This window comes from Panicum virgatum, chromosome 1N (genome assembly GCF_016808335.1).
Source record: "Panicum virgatum strain AP13 chromosome 1N, P.virgatum_v5, whole genome shotgun sequence".
Lineage (NCBI taxonomy): Eukaryota > Viridiplantae > Streptophyta > Magnoliopsida > Poales > Poaceae > Panicum > Panicum virgatum.
Window position 1 is genome coordinate 62,355,622 of NC_053145.1, and position 25,756 is coordinate 62,381,377.

The 25,756-nt window shown below is 47.3% G+C and overlaps 3 protein-coding genes across 6 annotated transcripts; all 3 read left to right on the plus strand.

Moving 5' to 3' along the window:
• Positions 1–5,599: 5,599 nt before the first annotated feature.
• On the plus strand, positions 5,600–6,448 carry LOC120653755 (fucosyltransferase 6-like). Its single transcript, XM_039931431.1, has one exon. It carries the CDS (start codon positions 5,651–5,653, stop codon positions 6,446–6,448), a length of 798 nt encoding a protein of 265 aa, XP_039787365.1. The 5' UTR covers positions 5,600–5,650.
• A 3,519-nt stretch (positions 6,449–9,967) lies between these two features.
• LOC120653851 (galactoside 2-alpha-L-fucosyltransferase-like) lies at positions 9,968–21,575 on the plus strand. 4 transcript variants are annotated; one of them, XM_039931536.1, is made up of 3 exons: positions 12,613–18,960; positions 19,059–19,158; positions 19,846–21,575. In XM_039931536.1, exon 3 carries the CDS (start codon positions 19,848–19,850, stop codon positions 21,360–21,362), a length of 1,515 nt encoding a protein of 504 aa, XP_039787470.1. In that variant the 5' UTR covers positions 12,613–18,960; positions 19,059–19,158; positions 19,846–19,847; the 3' UTR covers positions 21,363–21,575. The 4 variants fall into 4 exon arrangements, with proteins under 4 accessions (XP_039787468.1, XP_039787471.1, XP_039787470.1 ...); XM_039931534.1 differs by lacking the exons at positions 12,613–18,960; positions 19,059–19,158 and adding an exon at positions 9,968–10,801; XM_039931537.1 differs by lacking the exons at positions 12,613–18,960; positions 19,059–19,158 and adding an exon at positions 12,082–12,589.
• A 1,118-nt stretch (positions 21,576–22,693) lies between these two features.
• Positions 22,694–24,940, plus strand: LOC120653853 (fucosyltransferase 2-like). Its single transcript, XM_039931538.1, has 2 exons — positions 22,694–23,061; positions 23,233–24,940. The coding sequence occupies exons 1-2, from the start codon at positions 22,770–22,772 to the stop codon at positions 24,717–24,719; spliced, it is 1,779 nt and encodes a 592-aa protein (XP_039787472.1). The 5' UTR covers positions 22,694–22,769; the 3' UTR covers positions 24,720–24,940.
• The last annotated feature ends 816 nt before the right edge of the window (positions 24,941–25,756 follow it).

Consider the following 25,756-nt stretch of genomic DNA (forward strand, 5'->3'; position numbering starts at 1 on the left):
TTGTATTGTAATCTCTAGACTCACCTTCGAGTGAGGTATGTTGTTTCGATCCGAAATCCAGTGGTGTTATCGGGATTTTACCCGACAGACTGTCAAATTACTCCGTTGAAGTGCGTGTAGATGATGGTTAGGGCACTTTAACTGGATTAATTTTGGCGGTTCTGCCACATCCTCCCTTCTCCTCTCTTCCCAGGCGGGCTCAACACGGCGGCGTGCTGGACGGCGGCAGGTGCGACGAGTTGGAGTGGCGAGGCGGGGCAGGACGGTGCGAGGCCGGCCTTGGCAGGACCACGCGCACGCAAGGCCGCCGCCGCTCCTGCCGGCCGCCACTCCTCGCGACCGCCACCCTCAAGCTCCGTCGTCCCTCCTAGAGCTGCGTGTCGTTTCGCGCGGCGCCGGCGAGGCGGTCCATGGTGGCGCGGGCGGAGCGGAGCTGATAGAGGTTCTTACCGTTGAAACCAAAGATGGCATGCATAGATGAGCCTGATTCCTGCTCAACCTTGAAATGATAATCTAGTGACATCTTTTGTATCCTCGTCATTAGGCAAACATCATAGTTCACTGCAAAATTTCCCTGGAAAGGCCACATCAGGAACATCCTGGAAGCAGAATGAACAACACTTCTCACTTCAAATTATCGAGTATCGACACAACCACATTACCGGTTGGCAGAGGAAATTGCGTCCAAATATTAGCACTAATCAAACTCCCACCGTGTTTGTACCAGAGCAATCTACGGGTTATGCACGAGAAGCGGTACAGTTCTTAAAAGGAAGTCAGGTTCAGGTTGGAATCTGCATCAAAAATTGCAACAAAATCACACTCCTGGGCATAGCTATGTTCCATGCTCTTCATCAGGGCTCCTGCTTTGTATCCTTTCCTACTCTCTCGAATTTCATATTTTATATTGATTTTCTTGCTGGCCCAATCCTTGCATTCAAGCTCCACAAGTTCCTGCACTTGATAAAAAAATGATAAAAACAAATAAAGCGGTCAATTCAGCACAAACAAATGGAGCTTAAAATAAGCTAAAGAATGAAAAATGGAGCTCTCTGGAGTTTCTTGGGAATATGAAATTATTTGGTAGAGTCATCTTGTAAATTGATTTTGATCCGCATCTACTAATTGTTTGACCATGCCTGTCAATCAAGCCCTACTTGATTGGAATAACAATATCTTGCACTTGAATTGAACTATGTGAAGTTTCTCCATAAAAATGATTGGCTTTTCAGATAGCAGCCTTTACTATTAAAAGTCATACTAGAAAATTGTTACACTTTCTGATAGCATGACACAATGGCACGCACACTCTTGTAATTCAAGCCACTAAGGCTACCACCAAGCAGTCCAAGCTATACTCTGCAGCTGGCTATACAAAATTTGTTAGCTCAATTAAAAACTGATAGAGATGGACCATATTTTAATTGATCATAATTTCCTCAATGCCAGGTGCAGGGGAAATGGTTTGATGCAGAATTAGATGCACAATCACATGTGTTCGAGAAAAAGATGAACAATCACAATTTGGTTTCGTAGCGTGCAACAGAACAAAACCAAATGATTAAGCAGTGCTCAGCATATTTTTTAATCTCGTGTTCTTCTGAAGCTGATTCGGTGTAAATTTATCATGAGAACTGCTTGCTAGGTACTACCTGTTTGACATGGGCATCACATAAACCGAAGAACTACATCTTGATCCAAAAACTCTTCATATGGTCATGCAAAGATAAAAAATAAACATCTTATCTTGCAGAAGAATAGGTTACCTTAATGAACGGATCGGTGGAATCATCCAAGACTTGGATTATAATACGGTCTGGTGGCCATGTGAGGGCACATGCTGCTCCGATAGAGAGCTTGTAGACCTGCAAAAGAATGGTGTACGCTCCACGTTCATTGTCACATGTTGTAAATGACCAAGCACACCACCTGAGTATAAAATTTGGCACGAAACATAGCTACTTAACGTTCTGAATTCCACCAATTAGACAGATTTGTGGATTAAAAAAAAGACAGAATGGGTGACCTGTCAGATGTTGATCGTTAGCTGCAGCTTAAGATATTGTCCGGGCTTACCTGGGGCACGGCTGAAAAGCAAACGATTAAGACAATGTGCTCTGCATTTTGTGACGCTAGCGATGTGGTATTGTGGTCCCCAAATCATGTACCAACTAGCAGCAAGCATATTGTTGATTGAATTCTACATCTAACAAAACCCCAAGTTCGTACTAACCTACAAATTTAGCGTGCTATAAACACGAGTCATCAGAGACCGACCCACTCCCCAGTTTTCCCCACCAGGAGAAAAACAAACAACACAAAACAGCTTACTCGGAGAACTCTAATGGTAAAAGCAATTGAACCTATACTACATACTATTTACCCGCAAGAGTAGGAAAATTAAGAGCTAGAATCGAAGCAATGCGCTGCTTAGTGTCGCATTTGAAAGTGAAACCTCCTAACGCAAGCCGGTGATTTTTTTCCCGAGCAATATCGGGGGGAGATCCCCACCTACCATTAACTTGAAACATTCATAGTTACAAAAAGGTTCCTGGCATCCCAGGAAGAGAGTTACATGAGAGGGAATTAGGAGACAGAGGGTACAGGAGAGGAAACTTCAAAACAGAATTACAAACTGGTCTAGCCACGTTCGCCACTCACGGATACATGGCAGGGTTTTCTTGTATCTGCTCATCCAACTGTCTATGTCCCTAACGACGCGGTTGATAACATCCTGAGAACTCGAGTCCGCTTGATCGAAGATAGCAGCGTTCCTGGACTTCCACAAGTGCTAGAGGATCAAGAGGACGATGTCAAGCCGCACATTGTTAGGAAGAGGAGTACTGACTCCTATATCCCAAGGGCGTTGCACAAGGCTACCAGGCACAGAGAAACCCAGTCTAGCCCAAACATCGCGCGCCCTGTGGCATTCAGAGAAGATGTGAGCATCGGTTTCCATCACACAGCTGCGTCGAGTCGTCGGCGTAAAAATCTCATCCATTGCCTTGAGCATGACGGGCAAACTTTCCTGGCCCATGACGCCAAAAGCTTAATCCTCCATGATTTCTACAAAGACCTGCTGGGCCGCTCCTGCTCGGTGGAATGGCGTTTCTGCCTATCTGAACTTTATCCGGCAACAGCCGTTGCCGGTATGGATCTCTCGCGTCCTTTCACCTCTGATGAGATTTCTTCTGCTCTGTTCTCCATGGACATGAACGCTAGTCCGGGGCCTGATGGCTTCGGTCCGTCATTCTATAGGCACTTCTGGCCGGCCCTACGGAATGATCTCACCCAACTGTTCACTCAATTTTATGATGGCTGCATTGACCTAGATGGTCTGAATAGGGCATACTTGGTGCTCATACCAAAGAAAGCCGGAGTCCGCACTGCTGACGCGTTCAGACCGATCTCTCTCCAAAATTGCCCGATGAAGCTCTTCACCAAAGTCATGGCGAACCGGCTTCGTGCTGCCATCCCTGCCATTGTTGACGCTGATCAGACAGGTTTTGTCCATGGCCATAGCATTGCCGAGAACTTCATATATGCTGCAGACCTTCTGAGCTGCTGCCATAAGCGAGGGGGTCCCTACTGCAGTGATCAAGCTCGACTTCAAAAAGGCTTTCGACTCGGTGAACTGGAGCAGCCTTGACGCCATCTTGCTGGCTAGGGGGTTTGATGCTCGGTGGCGTGGCTAGATAGCCAATGTTCTCTCCTCTGGGAAGACAGCTGTCATGCTTAATGGTGTGCCTGGACGCTGGATTACTTGCCGGAGAGGCCTACGACAGGGAGATCCCATTAGCCCTTACTTATTCATCATCGTCGCTGATGTTCTGCAAAGATTGATCAGACGAGCTTCAGTTCGTGGCAATCTCTGCCACCCTGTTGTTCCCTCTCTCACATGTCCGGTGCTCCAATACGCCGACGACACTCTTATTGTCACCAAAGGAGACGTGGCCTCAATGCGTACCCTTAGGTCGATTCTTGAAGACTTCTCTGCTGCTACCGGCCTCACCATCAACTTTCACAAATCAACCTTTGTCCCGATGCATGTGGCTCCGGACGTTGCCATGGACATGGCCACCACTTTGGGTTGCACAGCGTCTACTTTCCCCCAGACCTACCTTGGCTTGCCACTTTCTCCCCACAAACTCAGAGTGGCCGATTATAAACCATTACTTGACAGCTTTGACCGCTATCTCAGTGGTTGGAAAGCCAAACTCCTGAGCACCGGTGGGAGGCTTGTTCTTGTTAATGCAGTTCTTGGGGGGCTTACTGTCTACTTCATGTCGTCCCATCTTCTGCCAAAAACGGTGATCGATAGACTGGACGCTCGTCGTCAGGCCTTTCTCTGGACTGGTGATGACAAATGCAATGGTTCACAGTGCCTCCTGAAATGGGAGGATGTCTGCACTAGCAAAGACTGGCGGCTTGGGTGTCACGAATCTTGAGGACCAAAACCATTGTCTTCTCATGAAGTTCGTTCACAAGCTTCACGACCCTACTCCGCTCCCCTGGAAGACATGGTTCCTTCACCACACCGCGAGCATGGATGACTCGTTCTTATGCAGGCTGATCAATGCTGAACTGCATCGCTACCGCTCTCTCACCTCTGTGCGAATTGGGGACGGGCAGCTTACCTCATTTTGGCAGGACAAATGGATTCTCGGCACTACGCTGGCCCAAGCTTTCCCGGCCCTCTACTCGCACAGCACCCGTACCTCAGACACGGTTGGAGCTGTGCTCACCAGGGGCCTCGTCCCTTACCTCAGACCTCGGTTGACGCGGGTGGCTCGTGAAGAGCTCAACATTCTTCAGAACTGCGTTCAGGTTTCTCCCCTCTCGGACAGGACCGATCAACGTTTCTTGGACGATCTTGCCCACTCCCCTTTCACTACACAAGGAGCTTACCGATCACTACATGTCAATGATGAACAACACCCGGATGCTGCTAGGATCTGGGCCACGAGACTACCTGGTAAAGTTAAATTTTTTGGTTGGTTGCTTCTGCTTGGGCGCCTAAACACCAGGGCAAACCTTCTCCACAAAAACATTCGCCGTCGCGACGAGACAAACTGTGAGCTTTGCCAAGGAGTCCTAGAAACGGATGAACACATCTTCGTCCATTGCAGCCGGGCCGCTGCGGTTTGGTCTAGGTTGGGGATCAGTCTCACGCCGAGCGCGCATAAAACGCCTTGGTTCATTGGCTGTTCTTTGCCGCTCCTTGATCCAGCTCGCGCAGGCGCTGCGCTCGTCCTCCTCTGGTAGCTTTGGAAGGCTCGGAACGCAAAAATCTTTGACCAACTGGACCTCCCACCTGCCGAAATCATTCGCAGAGCTGCGAAGGACCTTGATGTCTGGTGTTTCCGCTACAAACGCACATCTCATCATGTCCGTGCTTAGAGGGATTACTTCTTATCACGCTGCTAAGTTGTTACCCCTTTCTCTCCTCCCTCTGTAAATCCCCTCCGGTATGCCGGGGAAGTATGTTGTAAACATCCTTCGATCAATGGAAGCAGGTGGGGAATTTCCCCCCGATTTTGTTCCAAAAAAAATCCAGTCCTTCACCGACGCCGCCTTCTGCGAGGCCGACCAGCGCGTGCTCGCCAAGTTCAACTGGGTGGTGGTCAAGTCCGACGTGTACTTCGCCACCATGTTCTTCCTCATGCCGGCCTACGAGCGCGAGCTCGCGCGGATGTTCCCGGAGAAGGAGGCCGTGTTCCACCACCTCGCCCGCTACCTCTTCCACCCGTCCGACGACGTGTGGGGCATCGTGCGCAGGTACTACGGGGCCTACCTCGCCAGGGCCGACGAGCGCGTCGGCCTCCAGGTGCGCGTGTTCCCGGAGATGCCCGTGCCGTTCGAGAACATGTACGGCCAGATCCTCCGGTGCTCGGAGCAGGAGGCCGGCTTGCTGCCGAAGGTTGCGTGCAAGGACGGCGCGGCGGCGAACCACTCCTCGGCCGTGGCGTCGTCGGGGAGCAAGAAGAACAAGCTCACCTCTATTCTGGTTACGTCGCTCTTCCCCGACTACTACGAGCGCATCCGCGGCGTGTACTACGCGAACCCGACGGAGACCGGAGAGTTCGTGGAGGTCCACCAGCCGAGCCACGAGAGGGAGCAGCGCACGGAGGCGCGCGCTCACAACCAGAGGGCGCTGGCGGAGATGTACCTGCTGAGCTTCTGCGATCGCATCGTGACCACCGCGGTGTCGACGTTCGGGTACATCGCGCACGGGCTCGCCGGCGTGCGGCCCTGGGTGCTGCTCCGGCCACCGTCGCCCGAAGCGCCTGTTGATCCGGCGTGTGTCCGATCGAGGACGGTGGAGCCCTGTCTTCAGGCGCTGCCGCGACGAATGTGCGGTGTGGCGGAGGGGTCGGACATTGGAGCTCTGGTGCCTTACGCCCGGCACTGTGAGGACGAGCAAAAAGGTCTCAAGTTGTTCCCTTAGCGTTTAAGTCAGCTTGTGTATATAACTGCATAATTGATCGAAATACGGCCGTGTTTAGTTGGTCCTGAAAATTTTTTATGAAAACTTTTTGACTATTTGACCACTAATTAGGGGTATTAAATAAAGTCTAATTAAAAAACTACCTCCATAATTATGGTATTGTAGCAGTTACTATAACTAATGAGGCATTTTGACCGTCTGATTAGGGAATGATTAGTTGTGGTTATTGTAGCATCACTGTAGCCAATTATGGTGGGATTTGGCCCATTAGATTCGTCTCGAAAAATTACACACATTCGTAAATAAGTTTCGTAAATAAACTTTGTTTAGTACTCCATGTATACATTCATCTTTTTTAAAAAAAATCACACGGCCATCCAAACACAGCGTATGTGTTGTGCACATGCAGACATGATGAATTGATCAGTGTCTGGTTTCAGGGAAACGATGATATTTGGTCTGGACCTTTGCTTTCTAGAAAACATCGCAGACGTCGCCACCACCAATTCACCATGCGCGCGCGCGCACGGACGCGTCCGTGAGACTGTAGCATGGAATAATTAGCTGCGATAAAAATATTCAAAAAAACGTTGCCGTAATATATCTCAATCTTGCCTCGAGTGGAAATATCCCCAAGAGAATCTAAAGGTTCCAAATCACTCTATAAGCCCAGTTTTTTTTTTTGAAAAAGTCCAAGCCCTGCTTTTATAGAAAGCATATAAAATTTCCCGATACAGCGAAACCAGTATAGAAAAAGGCTGGGGTTTACCAGCTACAATGCCGAACACAACTAAAGAGGAAAACAAGAGCCCCCAACCTGCCAGCTAAACGTGGGAGAAGCAAAAACAAGACAGCTAAACGATGAGAATCAAAGCAGCCTAGGAACACCCAATTGTGAAATGGATCGTTTAACCCCATAGGCACTCTCTCCCAACCCAGAATTTCTTTGGAGCATGTCCACGTAAAACGGGCTGGCAAGCAGCGGAAAAGAATATGGTCAACCGTTTCCAAACCCCCACAGATGTGACAGTGCGGATCACGCCACTTCTTCCGCTTGAGTACGCAGTCAGTTTGCAGTCTTTCTTGAATAGTCAGCCAAAGGAAAATTTTGAGCTTCATAGGTATAATCCAAGTTCCTAACAAGGAGGATTTTGGTATGTTTGGTATGGTGCTGGATCGAAGACATCAATTCAGATGTGAATGCTTTGGCACAAAGAGTCTAACAAATGGACATACACAGATCCAAGTAGTATATCTATGGCCATGTGCTGAAAGGAAGATTGGTAATCCTTTTCTAAAAAAAAATGTGCTGAATGGAAGACATAAATCCAGATGCGAATGCTTTGGCACAAAGAATCTAACTAATGAATCTACAATCGGCGCTGCTAGCGCCCGGACGTCCGATGGGGAAATTTTCTATCGGACGGAAATTTTCTATCGGACGCTCCGTCGGTGCGTCGCAACATCGAAAAATAATATTTGAAATATAGAAATAAGCATTTGCAACATAGCTAATCACCATTTGCAACATCAAAAAATATATTGAAAAATTTTATTAGCCATCAGTTGGGGATGAGGAAAAAACATGCCGCAACATATGTTTCATATTGTATGAAATATTCAAATCTCTCGTTGAAGATGCAACATCCAAATAAAATATTTGCAACATATGTGTAAACTATATGCAACATCACAATACCTAGATCTGTTTTTACAACATCCACATAAAATACTTGCAACATTCTTTTTGAACATTCGAAACACTTGAAACATACACTTGCAACATGCACGCCGTCAAGTTACTCCGTGTCGTCTTCTACCTCTGGACCTCCGTGCCCACACTTGCACCATGGTCGTTGCCTGCACGAGCTCCGCCCGCGAGAAATTTGCAATTTTGCCATTGTCGAAAATGGGCTTCGCTGGAATGCCATCAAACTTTTGAGTTTCGCTAGAATACCATTATGAAACGATGTAGGTTCGCCACAATGCCTTTTCCCTTGTTTCCAGTTCATTTTACGATTTCTCTCCTCTTTAGCCACGTGACCTGACCATTGTGCCCTTGAAGCACAAGTCTTATCCGCTCGGCCTCCACTCTCTCACGCTCGCACGCCATGGCCGACGGGCAAGCGCCACCGCACACGCAACACCACCATCCGCAAGCCTCGCGCGCCGCGCCGGCACCAGGAGATGCCTTTCTACCCCTGAGCTCCCGTACGTCTTCTCCTCAGTCTCCGTTCTCGCTGGCTTCTCCTTCTATGCCTCCGGCGGCCGCGAGCGCGGGCGGCCGCCGGACGCCAGCGACGGCGACGGGCGAGGTAGTGGGCCGGGGCTCCGGCGCGAGGAGGCCGGTGACAGCGCCTACGACCTGGCGATGTCGAACATCCGGCCGGAGCAGAGAGAAGGGGATGAGCAGCAGAGGGAAGAGAGGGAATAAAGAACGAGAGGGGATGAGCACCAAAGATTAAATGACACTGCATAATTTCTTGGTTGTTAGTTTGCTTTGCTTTGAAGGAGAAGAATTCATGTGTTGTCAATTAATCGAGGGACAACGGACGTGCGGCATGCGGATCAGTTGCCTCCACCTAGATTGTGCAGATCCTCAATCAAAATTGAAGCAGACCTCTGCAGCACCTGGAACGGGTTGCTGCAACTGCAAGGAGGCTTGGCTGCCAATTTTGGTCGGGATTAGGAGGGGGCAGCGTGCCCCTCACCATGGCGGCGGGCGACGGCGGCCTGCAGACGGAGGGAGAACGAGGTCCAAGGGTATATTGGTCAGATCATGTGGCCAAATTATTCATAAAACATGAAATGAATTGGTAAACGGTGAAAAGGCATTTCAGCGAGTGGACACGGTTTCATAATGACAAAACAGCGAAACTCAAATATATGATGCATTCTGGCGAAGCCTAATTTCGACAATGGCGAAATCGCAAATTTCTCTCCGCCCGCGCATGTGCCAGCCGCGCGTGCTCCAACGAGTCCAACCGCACCCCGCCGCGCCGCTCCCCACACGCTCCCGCTTGCGCGCCGGCGAGCTGCTGCCGCCGCAGCTCCTCCACCTTCACCTGCGCCGTCGCCTGGGGTAGAGGAGGACACTGGGATAAGCAGAGGGAGGAGCGAGGGGGGAGGAGCGCATGGAATGGGGAAGGATCGACGAGCGGAGCGGCATGGATGATCGATTTGTGCGGGATGGAGCATGGGCGCTGGGGGATGGAAGCAGGGCCGACGGAGGAAGCGGAGTCGCCACCCGTGTGTGAGTCCGAGGGAGTTCGAGGAAGGGAAGGGATCATGGCCTGATGGCAGATTCGGGAAATGATAGGATGGGCGGTGGGCCTGGTGCAGCGCAGGGATTGCATTATCGTTCGATAATCAACGATTATCGACTCATAATCGAAGCTGATTTTAGCGATAATCGCGATTATCATGATAATCGAAGCCAATATCAACGATAATCTGTATTGATTATCGCTACCGGGCTCCACTGATAAATACCTTACCGTTGGTAAGGTATTCCCTGGTGCAGCGTCCGATTGTCCGGACGGCCGGGGCCTAGCATTACCGATCTACAATTAGTTTAATTCCTAAAATGGATTTATACAAGTTAAAAGTATTTTAAATCTCTGTGGGATTTATACTTGAACTTGTAGCGGGGTTAAACAGTTCTTTTATTTTTCTGCTCATATCTAAGATATACTTATCGCATTTATGGAAAATACCTTCCAACATACAGGCATGCGATGCGAGTTGAAGATTTGTTTCCATGTTTGCCATGTGAACTCGATAATCCCGTGTTCGAAATCAAACTGGAGTACAATGCAATGGGACATGAACCCATCTTGGGCCCGTCCAGTCCGTTTGCAGGCCGTGCTGTGGAAGTCCTCCGAAGTCCAAACCTTCTCCCCACGCGGTGGCTGCCGTACTCCTTTGACCACTCCGCCACGAACACGAGAGAGCGAGAGCGAGCGAGCAGATAACCGCACAGCACACGGCCCCGGCCCGAGCGAGCGACATCGAAGAGAGACAGGGAGCATATATGAGACGTCTACGGTAGCTAGCTGCTGATGGTGATGGGGAGGCCGAGCCAAAGCCACGGGAGCGGGGGCGACGAGGAGCGGCTGCCCCTGCGCGGCGGGCTGGAGACGGAGCGGGCGCCGCCGCCCCACCACGCCGCGGAGCAGCTCAAGGAGGCGAGGCGCGGGGGCGGCAGGCTCTGGCGCGCGCCCGTGCGCGCCGGCCTGGTGCTCTGCCTGCTGACGGTGCCGGCCGTTCTGCTCCTGCTGCGGTGGCAGGCCGACTCCTCGCCGCAGTGGGTCTTTGACTTCGAGGCGCCCGAGGAAGACGACGACCGCCAAGGTATGTTCTTGCTTCGCTTCTACACATGAACTGTGGCCAATTCGTAATGAGTAATGACTAGTAATCTAGTGTGAGCTCGTACAAAATTTCGTGATCTTTGGCCGATTTCTTTGTCCACGGACCGGATGTGGAACGGCCGAACGGCCACGCAGAATTCGCAATCATGCGCTTTTGCGATTCCAAAGGGACGGCACGGCACTAGCAAGCACGATACGTCATCGTCTTCACCTGCCACCACCGATGAGCGGCCATGGACAGGAAACCGGAGCTGGAATGGTTCGAAGCTTTGAGGCTTTCTTGGGGGAATCGTCGGTTGCAGGGGTGTGTGCAGGGATTGGATCGGACCAGCAAAGCAGATTCCTTTGCCACCTCCGGCTACTCTATTTTATTCGGAGTAGTTTTTGTCCACCGGAGAGCTTGGTCCGTTGGTCGCATCCATTAGTCATTCATTCATAGTACTAGTTTATGGTAGTTGACAGAAAAATTAAAATTTTAGCTTTGAAATGATACGCAAAAGTAGAGATTATGATATTTTAGAAAAAAACAAATGCAGAGATTATGATTAGCCAATAGCCATCGGCCAGGCGAACCCAATGCGATGCCCACAGAAAATCCAAACAGGGACGGCCGGACCGGCCTGCATGCGGCAACCTCCATGCAGGAGTACTTGGCAGCAGGCCGGTGGATCATAGTGGGGTGGCGCCCACCGCCATGGAACGGAATGAGGCTCGTGGTGGATGCCAGATCAAACAAAACTGACGTTTTCTTTGCTTTCCTATCCTGAGTTCCTGACCTAGGCAAAAAGACGCCCGACCGAGGGGGTGACCAGAGAAAACCGGCCCATTGGTTCGGCTGCAAAATTCAGATGTTTCCTTTTTTTCAAAAAAATAAAACACTTGTTCTGCGTGGATGAAATATGTTTCGCTAAAATTTACCGTGTCAAAAGTAGCTCACCAATTCCTCTTTTAGTAGGTAATCAAGTTTTTTTTCAAAAAATGTACAGAGAGCAGAGGCGCGCTTTCCTTGTTCCTTCACCCTCGTGGCCTCGCCCTGGTGGCCTGGTCCAATGTGTTTTTGCAACTAGTTGCACTCTAGCAGCCATGCTCGTTTGGTTCACGTTAGTATTTTAGCATGTTATGAATAGTGATATTTTGACCGCTAATTATGGTGTTAAACAAAGACAGTTTACAAAACCAACTCCAGAACCTCCGCGCCAGTGACCTTGAAGAATCTAATAAGGTCTTTGACCGCGCAATTAGAGGATGATTACTGTAACATCACTGTAGCCAATCATCGATTAATTACCGTCATTAGATTTGTCGCGAAAAGTTACACCCATCCTTAAAAAAAAATTATAAATAAATTTTATTTAGTACTTTATACATACGAGATTCTCTTTTCGGAAAATGTACGCGCTATTTTTGTAGAATGTCAAACAAAGCCCATCCGCCGGTTCAACTTGCTCCCAAGCTGATGATGGCATGTCACAAAAAGCCAAAAAGCCTGAGCCGAGAGCGATGCTCGCCTGCCGGCACGCGGGCGCGCATAGGAAAAGAAGAGCCGCCGGCGAGCTCATGTGACTGAGGCAGGGGCGTGGCGATGGGGACGGGCCACGGGGAGACGAAGAGGGCGGCGGCGGAGGGGCTCTGGCACGCCGCGGCACGCGCCGCGCTGACGGTGTGCTTCCTCGGTTTCCTGCCCGTCATGCTCCTGCAGCGGTGGCCGGCCGGCGCCTCGCCGGAGTGGAGTGGCTCCGCCAGGTCGAGCGCCCCGCGGAAGACGACCAAGGTGTGTCGCGCGTGGTGCGTGTCGCCGTGTGCATCTGCCTGTTGGTGTGAACACAAAGGTGATCACAGTCTAAATTGTGAGCCACCATTTTTGACCCTCATTTAATGAGGGGCTTGATTGGAGCCCCTCCTAGAACACACCAGGGGAGTCCCCCCCAGTGTGTAGTGCTCAACAATATAAGGGGATGAAACCCCTGGGCAGAGACACGTCCTTGAGACTGCCCTAAGCCTCTGCCCCTAAGAAACCCAATCCACAGAGCACTAAAGCATTGGGAAGAGACTTCCTACAGCTCTAACCGGCTAGAAGAAGAAGGAGAACAAGAACAGAGGAAGAAGAAGAAGAAGATGGGAGTTCAAGATCAAAGTATTAACCCTAATCCGAGCCCCCTAATGTGGTTCTCTCTTAGGCTAGAAGATCCTATACATCTAACAATGGCACCAGAGCCATCTAGACCTAAGTTTGAACCCACTAAGTGAAGAATTTTATGTTAAAAGGCACGTGTTCATGTTTACTTTGCCTCTGTTAAGCCAAAATAAGCCCGAAATAATGTCAATTCGAGCTAGGGTTATCAATTAAGCATCAAGAAGAAGGGGAATTGAAGCAATTAAGTACTAATCCTAAGAAATTTCCCCAAATTCCCAAATCGGGAACCCTAGCTACAGTGAAAATCCCCAATTTTCCCCAATCCTAAGAACCCTAACCCTAGATCTAAAGGAAGAAGGGGCGGTGGACATACCTAAGGGCCGTCCTGGCCATTGCTGGCCTCGGTGTCGCCGCTGCCGGCGCCTCAGTGCGGGCGCACGCCCGGGACTTGGCCACGTGAGGTTCCCTTGTCCCCGCCGCAACGGCGTACTGCCGGCCTCCTCCGAGTGCCGTGCACCGCCGGAAGACCGGTCAGTGGCCGGATCTTGGCCCCCTCGCCGTCGCCGCCGCGGATCTGGGGATCTCGTGCGCGGGGGAGGTGGGGCCTTAGGGCACCGCGAGCCATGCTCGACGGAGCTGCGCGCCGGCCACGGCCGCGCGCACCTCCGGCGAGCAAAGCTCGGCGGCGCCGCTGCCTCTCTCCGCGCCGGCGAGCGCTCCGCGCCGCCGTCGCTCTCCGCTCGCCGCTGCCGCTGTCGGGTGAGGAGAGAGAGAGGGAGGAGAGAAATGAGGGTAGGGTTCGCGGGGGGCGCGGCCGACGCCGTTTTTATACGGCAGGAGCGATGCGAGGGCCGTCGGATCTGATCCGACGGCGCGCGCCTGTCGGCCGCTGCCCGGGCCGTGGCAGGCCGGCGGGGCGTGCCTCTTTCTGGCCCAGGCCCAGGTTGTTGGGCCTGGGTCCCGGGTGGAGAGGCGGTTCGGCCAAATGGGCCGGGCCGAAAGATAATGGGCCGAAAAAAAGAATAATGGGCCAAATTTATTTGTTATTTTCTGGAAAATTAAGATATGGGTATTGGGCTGCATAGTGCCGGGCCTAAAATACTTATGGGCTGAAATAATGTTGGTTTAAGTTATAAATATTGTTTTATCTTTAAGCATTACAATTATGGATATTATCTCATGTTTAAAGTTTAAAGATATATCTTTTGGCAAACAATAACAAGGATTATGATTAGACTTGTTAAGTAATGAAATTTTCTCATGATTATTTAAATTTTGTGATGATTACTTTATGGCTATTACTTGAAGTTATTATTTTATGTGTTACAAGTAATTCATTTTTAGTAAGGCCAAAATTAAATAAAATTATGGTAAATTTATGTATTTATGAATGATTGAGTTTTTTTGCCTAAATAATATTGTTTTGGGCCAAACCTTATGGAAATTTTTTCCATTAATGATTAAGTATTTTTCCTTATGTTTATGATTAAGTATTCTCATTATGTTTTAATGCTTCACTTTATTTCTAAGACATTTTATGTTTATGTTTTGCCTTAGTACAATTTATGCTACCACTGAAAATCATGAAATATTCTCCATTTAAATTGGAATTATTTTTTCAGTGAAGCTTTAAATTCAGTTTAAGTCTATTTGAAATATTTATGATCCAATTATGATGATGAATTATTTTCATTATGAAATTAAGTTATCTGCCACATACTTATGTGCCACTTGAATTGAGGCTTAATTATGAAGCATCGTATGACCCATAAATATTATCAATTATGTGAGCATATTATACTCACAAAATTGATATGCCCATAAGTGAATCATAAAGTTGACCCATTTTGGGAAAAAAAAAACTCAGTTAATGATATCTTTCAATGGCCAATTTTCTAAGAAATTAAATAACGGGCCATATTTGTTTGATGCCATTAACACTTTTGTTTACATTTGGAAAATGTGCATTCCATTAATGACACCACTAAGGAATTATTTATTATAATGATTGGAATGCACAAATTCCAATAATTAAGTGGCTTTAACTTATAATTGTCTCAGATTGGAATTAATCCAATGGGATATTTTGATTCAAGATCAGAATTTTAATGGTGATTCGTGGTTGTATTATAACCAAAGTTGTTTACAATCATGGATTATCATGATTTAATTCATTAATAAAGTATATTATTCATAAGCCATGGGTACTAAGTGAGTATAATTTTGGACATAAATCTTAATAGCTGGCTTTTGAATATTTTCTTAGTTGAGCCACAAATAACGTTGATAAGAATGTCAGGGAAATACTAAGTTTTCTCTGATAAGTGAGAATTTGCTCAAAAGAGTATTGGCATAACGTAACCAATTATATGACTTGTGACTACACATGTCATTCTTATCCTGAAGATTATGATTAATTTTGTGACTCATGACTATATTCTGACCAAAGTTGTTTATGGTCATGTGTCGCTAAGGTTGGTTGAGTAACTAAGTTGCCAGCTCTTGAGCAATATTGGGCATAATTATAAACTAAGTTTTATCAGATTAAGCTAATGCTGAATGATATGAATAATGAGAAATTATGTCAATGCATATGGGTCATTTTCAATAAAATTTCCGCTGCAAAAGAAATAATACTCTGATTAAGTGTAGCATACATTCATCATTCTAGCCAAAGCTGATTGATGAGTGTGTGACTACAAAATTTTGTTATTCCGGTTCATCTTCTGGCCAAAGCTGATTTTGAATCGGAGTAATGAAAAGAGTTCATATCTAAAACTAAGTGTGGCTTGTGATTATCATTCTGGCCAAAGCTGATTGATAAATACATGTCCACAATACTTTTGTTGATCTTAATCCACTTCTGGCCAAAGCTGATTTGGGTTATGATTCAACAAAAGAAGTTTTATGCACATAATATTAAGTGTGGCTTGTACCTATTCTTCTGGCCAAAGCTGATGAATAAGTACTAGTTCACAAAATTCTGTTGTTCTTTTCCATTTCTGGCCAAAGCTGAATTGGACTGGTTCAATAGAAGAAGTTTGTATTGATGCTTGCTAAACTATTCAATAAAGCATCACATGCCTCTAAAGATCAAAACTAATGAGTGGCACTAAGCAATTAAATGAGAGTAATCATGCCTCATGGAAAGTACATCCGTTTATGAATGCAAAATCAAACTTATGAATTATCCCTATTGATGATAAGTATTAATTAAGTCATAAGTTTCTAAGATTATTTGAGATACCACTATCAAATGTGAAGTGGTTTTATCTGCACCTCATTAGTTCTTAAGATCATAACTAAGATGGCACATACAAGTGTTATAAGAGGTGCAGTTCCCATTAGAAAAGTTCAATACCAAGGATATTGATGATAAATTAATGTTTTTATTGATCATCAATATCTAATGGGAAAATATTAAGATAAATCACTTATGGATAAATATAAGAATCAGGGGGAGTAATCCCCAAAATAAGTTATGTTAAAGAGCATATTTGACATTAATGGTGAGTTGTTTCCCTTATTATGTATCAATGAGGATAAGATAATATGATGTGCATCAAGCCATGTTTAAGCTCAAAGAAAATGAGACAAGAATAAGGGAATAAAGTGAGTCTCCAAGTAAGAAAAATTCTAAATTTTAAAGAATTGTATTTATGAAAAAAGAAAGATAATTAGATTCTATTAGTATGAAATTATGTTTATTTCCAATGTATACATTTATGTTACTCTTATATGTTGGAATAAGGATAAACAAACAAATAAATAAAGGTTCTTCGAAATATGGTACTATTGCATAGACCACATTTCGAGGGGGAGAGTGGAACCTTCATTAAGAAAATATTTTCCACCTCTTTATGTCAGGTAAGAATTAAATATTGAGAAAAATATTAAGATAAGTTTATCATGTGTCAGTTTCTTATGTGTCATTTAATTGACAATATTATTCTTATTATGAGCTATATGCTAGCCTTAGAACTAAATATTATTTCAGTATCATATCTCACCACTAATGTCACTAAGTTGAGAATTAGATGGGAGCTTTAAAGCAAGAAAAAATAATATTAAAGAAAATAAGCTAAGTTCTTTTATGAATACTTGCTTTAGCTCCTTGTGGTGCTTTTAAGCCCACATGAAGATCTTTGATCAATCCCACTTAAAGTGAAAGGAATATATATAAGGAAAAGGGATTGATTATGTTATATAAGATATAAAGAATTGATGATATTTGTTGCTCATCATTTGAAAAACTATTGAAGTCCATAAGTGATACATAAGTACAATGAGAAATAAGTTATTTAATTAAGTTTTAAACAATAGGGATATTGTGTACATAAAATCCAGATTTTCTTTTTATCTGGATACTAAGATTGTCTTGGTGATACTCTTAAGTTTTGAACAATAATGTTCACCAAGATAAAGGTCCAGGAAATGGGTTGATTCCCATTAAGGGCAATAAATTTGCTTATGTTATGGCAGACGTAAGCATTATGTGTTTCATTAAGTTTTGAGTTGCCCTAAATATTCTTAAAAGGACCGGGATATCTGGGAAATAAGTCCAGGACTGGACCCCTGGAAAATCATTTAGAACACTTCGCCTTACTGGCATAAGTGTAAAAGGTGTTATGTTACATGCCCACAAATAAGGAGTCTAATATTTTGGACAATTATGTTACAAGAAGTGTTGATACTGAGAAATTCCACATAAAGTATTATCAACACTCTTGTGGGAGAAGTCGTATGTGGAAGGCTTCAACCAATATTTTTCATAAAGGCATCATTAAAGATGCAAGTTAAATTGTGGCATGTTTTGAATTATACACCATTAAATATGGATTTGTGTCCCTGATCCATATCATTTTAAAGATAAGAAATTGCTTTAAGCAATTTATCCCGGAAATTATTAAATGAAAGAGTGCAATTTTGAATCGAGTAACATGTCGAAAGGTATTCCCAGACCTAAGACATTGTGAAAGATTGAATCCAGAATCAAATATGAATATTCAAGGCCTACATAAACTATGTTTAAGACTAAGTGGTGCTTGACAAATTAAATATGTCATAAGTGTTGAGCATCAAATAAGTTCTAAGATTATGGTGCTCAATATGTAAGCATTAAGTGATGTGACATAAGTCCTAAAGATTGAGCATCATGTTCAGAGGCTTGCCTAATACATTGCCGGCATAAAAGATAAATGGCAGCCTATTAACTAAGGGACAAGATATGATTCTGGAAATATGTTGGTTTTTCTTCCTCTTTTAAAAGGTGCATGCACATAAGAATAAATGTGTGAGGACAAAATATATATATTTAATACATATAAATGAAAACCAACTGCACTCAGGGACTATTATAACCCCATCTCCCCATAAGTCTAAGAGGAATCACTTTGATATTGTATGGGAACCATGGTCACTTAGTCCTGTGGTACTTAATTGACTGCAGTGATTGATTGATCTGGTGTACCATCTTTTGAGAAGTGAGTCCGTAAGTTTTACATAAGCATAAGGAATAAGTTTTGGAGCTCCTAAGTTAAAGAAGTTCATTTGATATGAGGTGGCGTACTATAGCAACTGGGTTCAATGGTATTTATGATTCACCATTGTAATCCTTTTGTCTTGGTGCGTCATTTCGTTAAAAAGTGGACTTATGAGTTTAGCCTGATGATCAAGGGGGAGAATGTTGGTGTGAACACAAAGGTGATCACAGTCTAAACTGTGAGCCACCATTTTTGACCCTCATTTAATGAGGGGCTTGATTGGAGCCCCTCATAGAACACACCAGGGGAGTCCCCCCCAGTGTGTAGTGCTCAACAATATAAGGGGATGAAACCCCTGGGCAGAGACACGTCCTTGAGACTGCCCTAAGCCTCTGTCCCTAAGAAACCCAATCCACAGAGCACTAAAGCATTGGGAAGAGACTTCCTACAGCTCTAACCGGCTAGAAGAAGAAGGAGAACAAGAACAGAGGAAGAAGAAGAAGAAGATGGGAGTTCAAGATCAAGGTATTAACCCTAATCCGAGCCCCCTAATGTGGTTCTCTCTTAGGCTAGAAGATCCTATACATCTAACACTGCCTTGTTTGTCCCCGTATTCGTTGGAGCACACGACGGTTGTGTGAGCTTCACGCCTTCACCTGACGGTTGTCCTAGAATTCCTAGGATATGATTTTTGGGATGGAGGGAGTAGTCCTTTGTCAGGAGGTTAGTTGTTGTCCTGATGAATCTTAGTACACTTTTCTTTGTACTTAACCTTAGATACTTCCCTGCTTCATTGTGAGAAAATTTGGAGTAAATCCTTCATTATGGGAAATACATTGATCTGCAATGTAGGCAAACAGAGGAAATGTTACACTTGGTGTTACAGTACAAACAAGACCATGTACAAGTGTATGCATGTCTAGCTTATGATGTTAGAATGTGTATGATACTGCCTCCTGCACAGGGAACAGCAAGGAACTGCTTCCTTCGCATGGTCTAATCTCTTGAATTACAGAAAGGGCAGGCCTGTGATGAATGATCTCCAAGTGGATGCATCATTTCTTTCAATTTGCAACCAAATTTAATAGGGAAAAGATCAGACAACCTACCTACATTCAAATTAGTAGATGCATACATTTAATATGGAGTTTTTATGGATTAACCGTAATTGAACGCTTCAGCGTTGTTCGTTGAATAGCCACTCTTTCTGTTGGTTCTTCCTGGCATTGTGTTTGTCTACAGCCAGCTTTCTTGTAACCTTTCCTTTTAGTGATCCATGGTACCAACTACTTCTAGTATTCCATAGCTCCTCTGGCTTTGGCGGTCCTCATGTGCCAACATCATGTTTTGTTATATGTTAGTGGATTGCAAGCTGCAGTGACTGACTCAAAACCTTTTCATCTTCTTCAGATATGCAAGATGATGTATCTGATGATATATCTCCGTCCCCACATATTGAGTATGATAGACTTCTGGGTGGCCTTCTGATTGAGGGATTTGACGAAAAAACTTGTAGAAGTAGGTATCAGTTTGCACGCTATCATAAGTCACCAAGCATACCTTCACTGTACCTCATAGAGAGGTTAAGGAAACAAGAAGTGTTGCAGAAAAAGTGTGGTCCAGGCACCAAAGCATATAAGGAAGCATCAAAGCAGCTGAGCTCCGGTCATACCATCAATACGACAGATTGCAACTATCTGATACTGATTATTCACGCCGGCTTGGGGAATCAGATGCTTGAGATTGCTTCAGCATTCCTATATGCGCTACTTACAAACCGGATTTTGCTTGTGGACCGTTACAAGGAGATTGATGACCTTTTCTGCGAACCCTTCCCTGGAACCTCATGGTTAGTCCCTTCAGATTTCCCTCTGAACTATGGCGAGTTTACTCAGAGTAGTCCAGAGAGCTATGGCAACATGCTGCAGAATAAAGTTGCCGGTGGAAATACAGATCGATCTTTGACTGGTACTCGACCTCACTATGTGTATCTCTACCTCAATGGTGACTATGGTTTCCATGATAAACTTTTCTTCTGCGAAGATGACCAGCAGTTCCTGCAAGGTATTCCATGGCTGATCATAAGAACAGACATGTACTTTGTGCCGTCCCTGTTTCTAATTCCAGGTTTCCAAGATGAACTCAGCAGGCTATTTCCAGAGAAAGACACTGTTTTCCATCACTTGGCACGCTATCTTTTTCATCCAACAAACAATATTTGGTATTCTGTTACAAAATACTACCGGTCCTACATGGCCAAAGCGGCAAAAAGAGTGGGAATTCAGATCAGAATATATGAAACCAAGGGCATCTTGCAAAGAAATGGCCCATTCCCGCACATTTTAAATCAGATCCTTTCATGTGCACAGAATGAGAAGCTCCTGCCAGAAATTGGCATGATGGAGGGAGCAGCAGCTGAAACTCAGAATAAGGGAGCAGCAGCTGAGACTCAGAATAACCAAACAATCGCCGTTCTAACTACTTCTTTGAGCTCTTGGTACAGAGATCAGATCCAGAAGAAGTACAAAGAACACCCAACAGTTGATGACACTACTGTCAAAGTGTACCAGCCAAGCCACGAGGAGTACCAGAGGTCAAGGAATAGGAAGCACAACATGAAGGCACTTGCCGAGATCTATCTGCTGAGCATGAACGATGAGCTAATCACCAGTGGCTTTTCCACGTTCGGGTACGCAGCTCAGGGGCTCGCTGGCCTGAAGCCATGGATCATGTTCAGGTCGGAGAACCACGTGGCGCCAGACCCACCGTGCGGCCGTGCCATGTCCATTGAGCCGTGCTTCCACCAGGCTCCCTTCTACGACTGTAAGGCAAAGAGGGACGGTGACCTGGGCAAGGTGGTGCCTTACGTGAGGCATTGCGAGGACGTGAGCTGGGGTCTGAAGATTGTAAATGAAACTCAGTTGTAGCTGTAGTTTTTGTCAGGACTCAAGACAGATTTTTCTTGCTAACTAGGGCAGAATTCTTTTTTGTTGTTGTTGCAAAAGAAACTATACGGTTTTATTCTTCCCCTCCTGTATTTGATCCAGCTGTAGATAAGTTGATAAACAGGTCCATTAATCTGTTCGCTCTGTGATTCCAAAGAAAAAGAATGAAAAAGAAATATACTTACTGTCTGATCATTGCTCACCTGGTCATTATCTTGGCCAAGTCTTGGCTTCCTTTTCCGTGACTGCCATGAACAAAACACCTCGTGCATTTCCCTTGTGAATTGTGATTTTTCTGTGTCTAACTTCATATAATCAAGGGCGCTTGCTGCCGTTAAACTGGGAAACGAGTTGGAGAGAACAGAAGTCAACAACACTGCAATGCGGTTGGCACACAAAACTACACAAGACGAAGTGCATCAAGGGTCTCACATCTGCATTGGCCGTCGCCTATTTTAGCACTTTGTGGAGAAGACGCCCTCCTATACATATAGCATGTCCGCACGAAGCTGTGGCTCAAATCAGCAGGGGGGAGACGGCCATCCGAGGCACGGCGGCCATGGCGTTGCGCTGTAGGATTTGGAAGTTCACCGTGCGCTCGGGGAACCCAACCCTCGGTCCTGTGGAAAAGTATCAAGCGTCCGTGACCGCGATTTTTCGGCGGAAAAGTATCCTGGAAATTTTGGGGATTAGCAAGTAATGGGCCCTTTATGCGTTCTTGACGAAGGAACCATTGGGCCTGAGAATATGCCGTTCTGGCCTGCTTACTGTTTGATTAGCAAGTATTGTGGGCGTCTGGCAGCTTTGAGTGTCGGTGAGACATTTTGTTGAAGAATCGAAGCTTCGCAGTAAACTTTGCTTTCTCCCAGTCCCAGAGCGAGTTCATTTTTTTTTATGGAACCAGAGCGCGTTCATTCATCTGGGCACCCTGTGCGGAGCATGCCGACTCTGCTGTGCTGTAAAAAAATGTTTAGGTTTCAGTTCGTTTACCAAGCTTTCCACAATGGCCAATCTCCATGAGTCAAAGAGGTCACCTCGAGATACCCACCAGCTGCGCTACTCGATCTAAAGTGTCATGTTAGTCAACTGGTTAGTGTATGACGAGCTAGGGAGATACTCTCTTCTGCAGTAATTAATCAAGCGTGTCATGTTAATAGTGGCAGCAGTACGCGCTGCACCCAGGAGTACAGCTTACAATTATTAGGAAATCCAATACCCTGCATCGATCGACAAAAATAATTACTCCTACCAATCTACTGCTAGAAACGAAGCAGTGTGTCCATTCCAAGGCAAAAACGACGTGCAATTTTCAACTCCTCCTAGCTCGTGAATTCGCTTGCATCTTAAGCTAGGCACACCCAACCCCGGCCGTCGAGCTAGACGGCAGAAATGCAGCAGCGCAAGCCCAAGGTCTGCGCCGCCGAGGGCGCTGCGGCGGACATCCCAGTGTCACAGGGCGGGATGGCGTGCGACGGCTGGCCGGAGGCCGAGGGAGCTCGGCCGGAGCACTGGCCCCTGCCGCGCAAGAAGAGGCTGACCCTGGACAGGAAGCGGTGGAACACGGTGCTCAACGTCGTGCTCGTCGCCTTCGTCATGGCCGTGCCGCCGTTCGTCGTCGTCTACGGGGGCGGCGTCGCTCCCGCGGACTGGATCGCCGCCGCCAAGGCCCGGCTGCACCGAGGTGAGTTCGACCATGTCGCTGTTGCTTTGCTCTCATGGTAAACGCAGTTTAAGGTTGGTTGATCTGGGCCACTTTAGTTACTGTTCTGTATGCGCAGCGCACAGCGCTTCTCTTGTCATCACACGCGACCCCCCGTGCCCATCATCAACCTGACAATTTGCTCCGCTGCAGATTCCGGCGATGGGTCCTTCCCGTACGCGAGGAGCCCGCCTGACAAGCTCCTCGGCGGCCTCTTGCCTGACGGACTCGACGAGAGGTCGTGCCGCAGCAGGTACGAGTCCTCCATGTACCGCCGGAACCCGGGACGGCGACCTTCTCCGCACCTCATCGCGAAGCTGCGGAAGCACGAAGAGCTCCAGAGGCGGTGCGGGCCGAACACGAACGCGTACAACCTCGCCATCGAGCAACTCCGGACCGGCAAGAGCGTCGGCTCGCCGGAGTGCAAGTACGTCGTCTCCATCTCGTACCGCGGCCTCGGCAACCGCATCCTCGCGGCGGCGTCGGCGTTCCTCTACGCGGCGCTCACCGGCCGCGTCCTCCTCGTCGACCCGAGCAACCAGATGGACGAGCTCTTCTGCGAGCCGTTCCCCGGCACGACGTGGCTGCTGCCGCGGGACTTTCCCCTGGCGAGCTACACCAACTTCAGCATCGACACCGCCGAGAGCTACGGCAACATGCTGAGGAACAAGGTGCTCAGTGCAGACGCGCCGGCGACGCCGGCGGCGGAACTGCCGGCGTTCGCGTACCTCCACCTCGACCACGACTACGGCCACGAGGACAAGATGTTCTTCTGCGACGACGACCAGCGGCTGCTGTCGAACGTCCAGTGGCTGGTCATGAGGACGGACCTGTACACCGTGCCGGGTCTGTTCCTGGTCACGGCGTTCCAGGAGGAGCTCGACACGCTCTTCCCGGAGCGCGACGCCGTGTTCCACCACCTGGTGCGCTACCTGTTCCACCCGACCAACCACGTCTGGGGCCTCGTCGCGCGCTACTACCGCGCGTACCTCGCGCGGGCGGACCTCCGGGTCGGCATCCAGGTGCGCAACTTCGACCCCAGGCACGCGCAGTCGCCGCACGTCCTCCACCAGATCACATCGTGCGTGTGGAGGGAGAAGCTGCTCCCGGAGCTTCTCGCCACGGAGGAGCACGCCGCGCCGGCGCCGGCGCAGGGCGCCAGGTCCACGGCCGTCCTGATGACCTCCCTCCGGTCATGGTACTACGAGAACATCAAGGGGATGTACTGGGACCGCGCGACGGCGACCGGCGAGGCCGTGAGCGTGCACCAGCCGAGCCACGAGGGGCAGCAGCAGTTCGGCAAGAGGTCGCACGACGGCAAGGCCTGGGCGGAGATGTACCTGCTGAGCCTGTGCGACGTGCTGGTGACCAGCGGGTGGTCGACGTTCGGGTACGTGGCGCAGGGGCTCGGCGGCGTCAGGCCGTGGGTGCTGCACAAGCAGCCGGATAACCTCACGTCGGCGCCGGACCCGCCGTGCTTCCGGGACGTGTCCATGGAGCCGTGCTTCCACGCGCCGCACGTCTACGACTGCAAGATGAAGCGCGGGATGGACACCGGGGAGGTGCTGCCGCACGTCAGGCACTGCCAGGACGTGAGCTGGGGGTTGAAGCTTGTTGATCCAAGGCTCTACAAGGCTTGAAATTTCAGAGCAGGTTTTAGGTGCGTCTGGTAGCTGAAAGATTCCGTTTGCTTTGGTTTGGTCAAGAAAAATTCAAGGGATGAAGGATACCAATCATCTTTGTATGCAAAGAGGAATGGAGCCGTCTTTTAAGGGGAAAAAAGGATGAATTATACGGTCTTTTAAAGGGAAAAGAAGAGAGACGAGGTGTGTCTTCTTTAGAAACGTAGAGTGCACATGAAGCTGGCTGCCATGGTGCTTCTCACGGTGAATGGCGAACCGGTATCATCACGCTGGAACGCACGGCTGCCACGGAAGCAATTTTACCTTTTGTCGACATGGAATTATCTCGTCTTTCGAAGTGATTAGGGGCGCCAGCGAGATCTCTGTGACCTGTCGACATGTGGAGACAAGGCGATGAATCATCTGGGCCTTGTTTAATGCACGCAGTAAAATTTTTGAAAGACAACTTTTTCACATTTAAAGTATTAAATATAGACTAATCACAAAACTAATTACAGAACTCATTTGTAAACTATGAAACGAATTTATTAGGACTAATTAATCTATCATTAGCACATATTTGCTGAGAAGTTACTGTAGCAATTTAGTGGATAATCATAGTCTAATTAAGGTCGTTAGATTCGCCTTGTAATTTACAAACAAACTATGTAATTAGTTTCATATTTCGTCTCGATTTAACACTCCATACATGTGTCGCATATATTTAATGTGATAGTTTTGGAATTTTGAATTTTATAACTAAACCAGACCCCGGTGTCGGTTCGAAATCGAAGGAGACAGGTTTTCTGCCGTTCTGCAAGATCACTATGTATCTGCACACTCTCTGGAATTGAGACCACGGTGAGTGGTGTCCATGGACAGTTGGACAAACGCCCGGGAGTCCCATTCCAATGCTCCCAAAAGCGGAAGACCAACCCACCACCCGAGCCTCATGACCCGGCCGGCCGCACACACGGCCACACGATGACACGATCCGGTGATCCGCGTATCCGGCGCCCCCGCCCAGCCGGCCCGGAACCAGAAGTCCAGAACCA

What these genes read in the sequence shown, in the direction of transcription:
- LOC120653851 (XM_039931534.1), top strand. Translation starts at nt 10,510, where the DNA reads ATGGTGATGGGGAGGCCGAGCCAAAGCCACGGGAGCGGGGGCGACGAG. An exon ending in GGAAGACGACGACCGCCAAG is followed by an intron (nt 10,802 to 19,845) that starts GTATGTTCTTGC and finishes CATCTTCTTCAG; the next exon opens with ATATGCAAGATGATGTATCT.
- LOC120653755 (XM_039931431.1), top strand. Translation starts at nt 5,651, where the DNA reads ATGTTCTTCCTCATGCCGGCCTACGAGCGCGAGCTCGCGCGGATGTTC.
- LOC120653853 (XM_039931538.1), top strand. Translation starts at nt 22,770, where the DNA reads ATGCAGCAGCGCAAGCCCAAGGTCTGCGCCGCCGAGGGCGCTGCGGCG. An exon ending in CAAGGCCCGGCTGCACCGAG is followed by an intron (nt 23,062 to 23,232) that starts GTGAGTTCGACC and finishes GCTCCGCTGCAG; the next exon opens with ATTCCGGCGATGGGTCCTTC.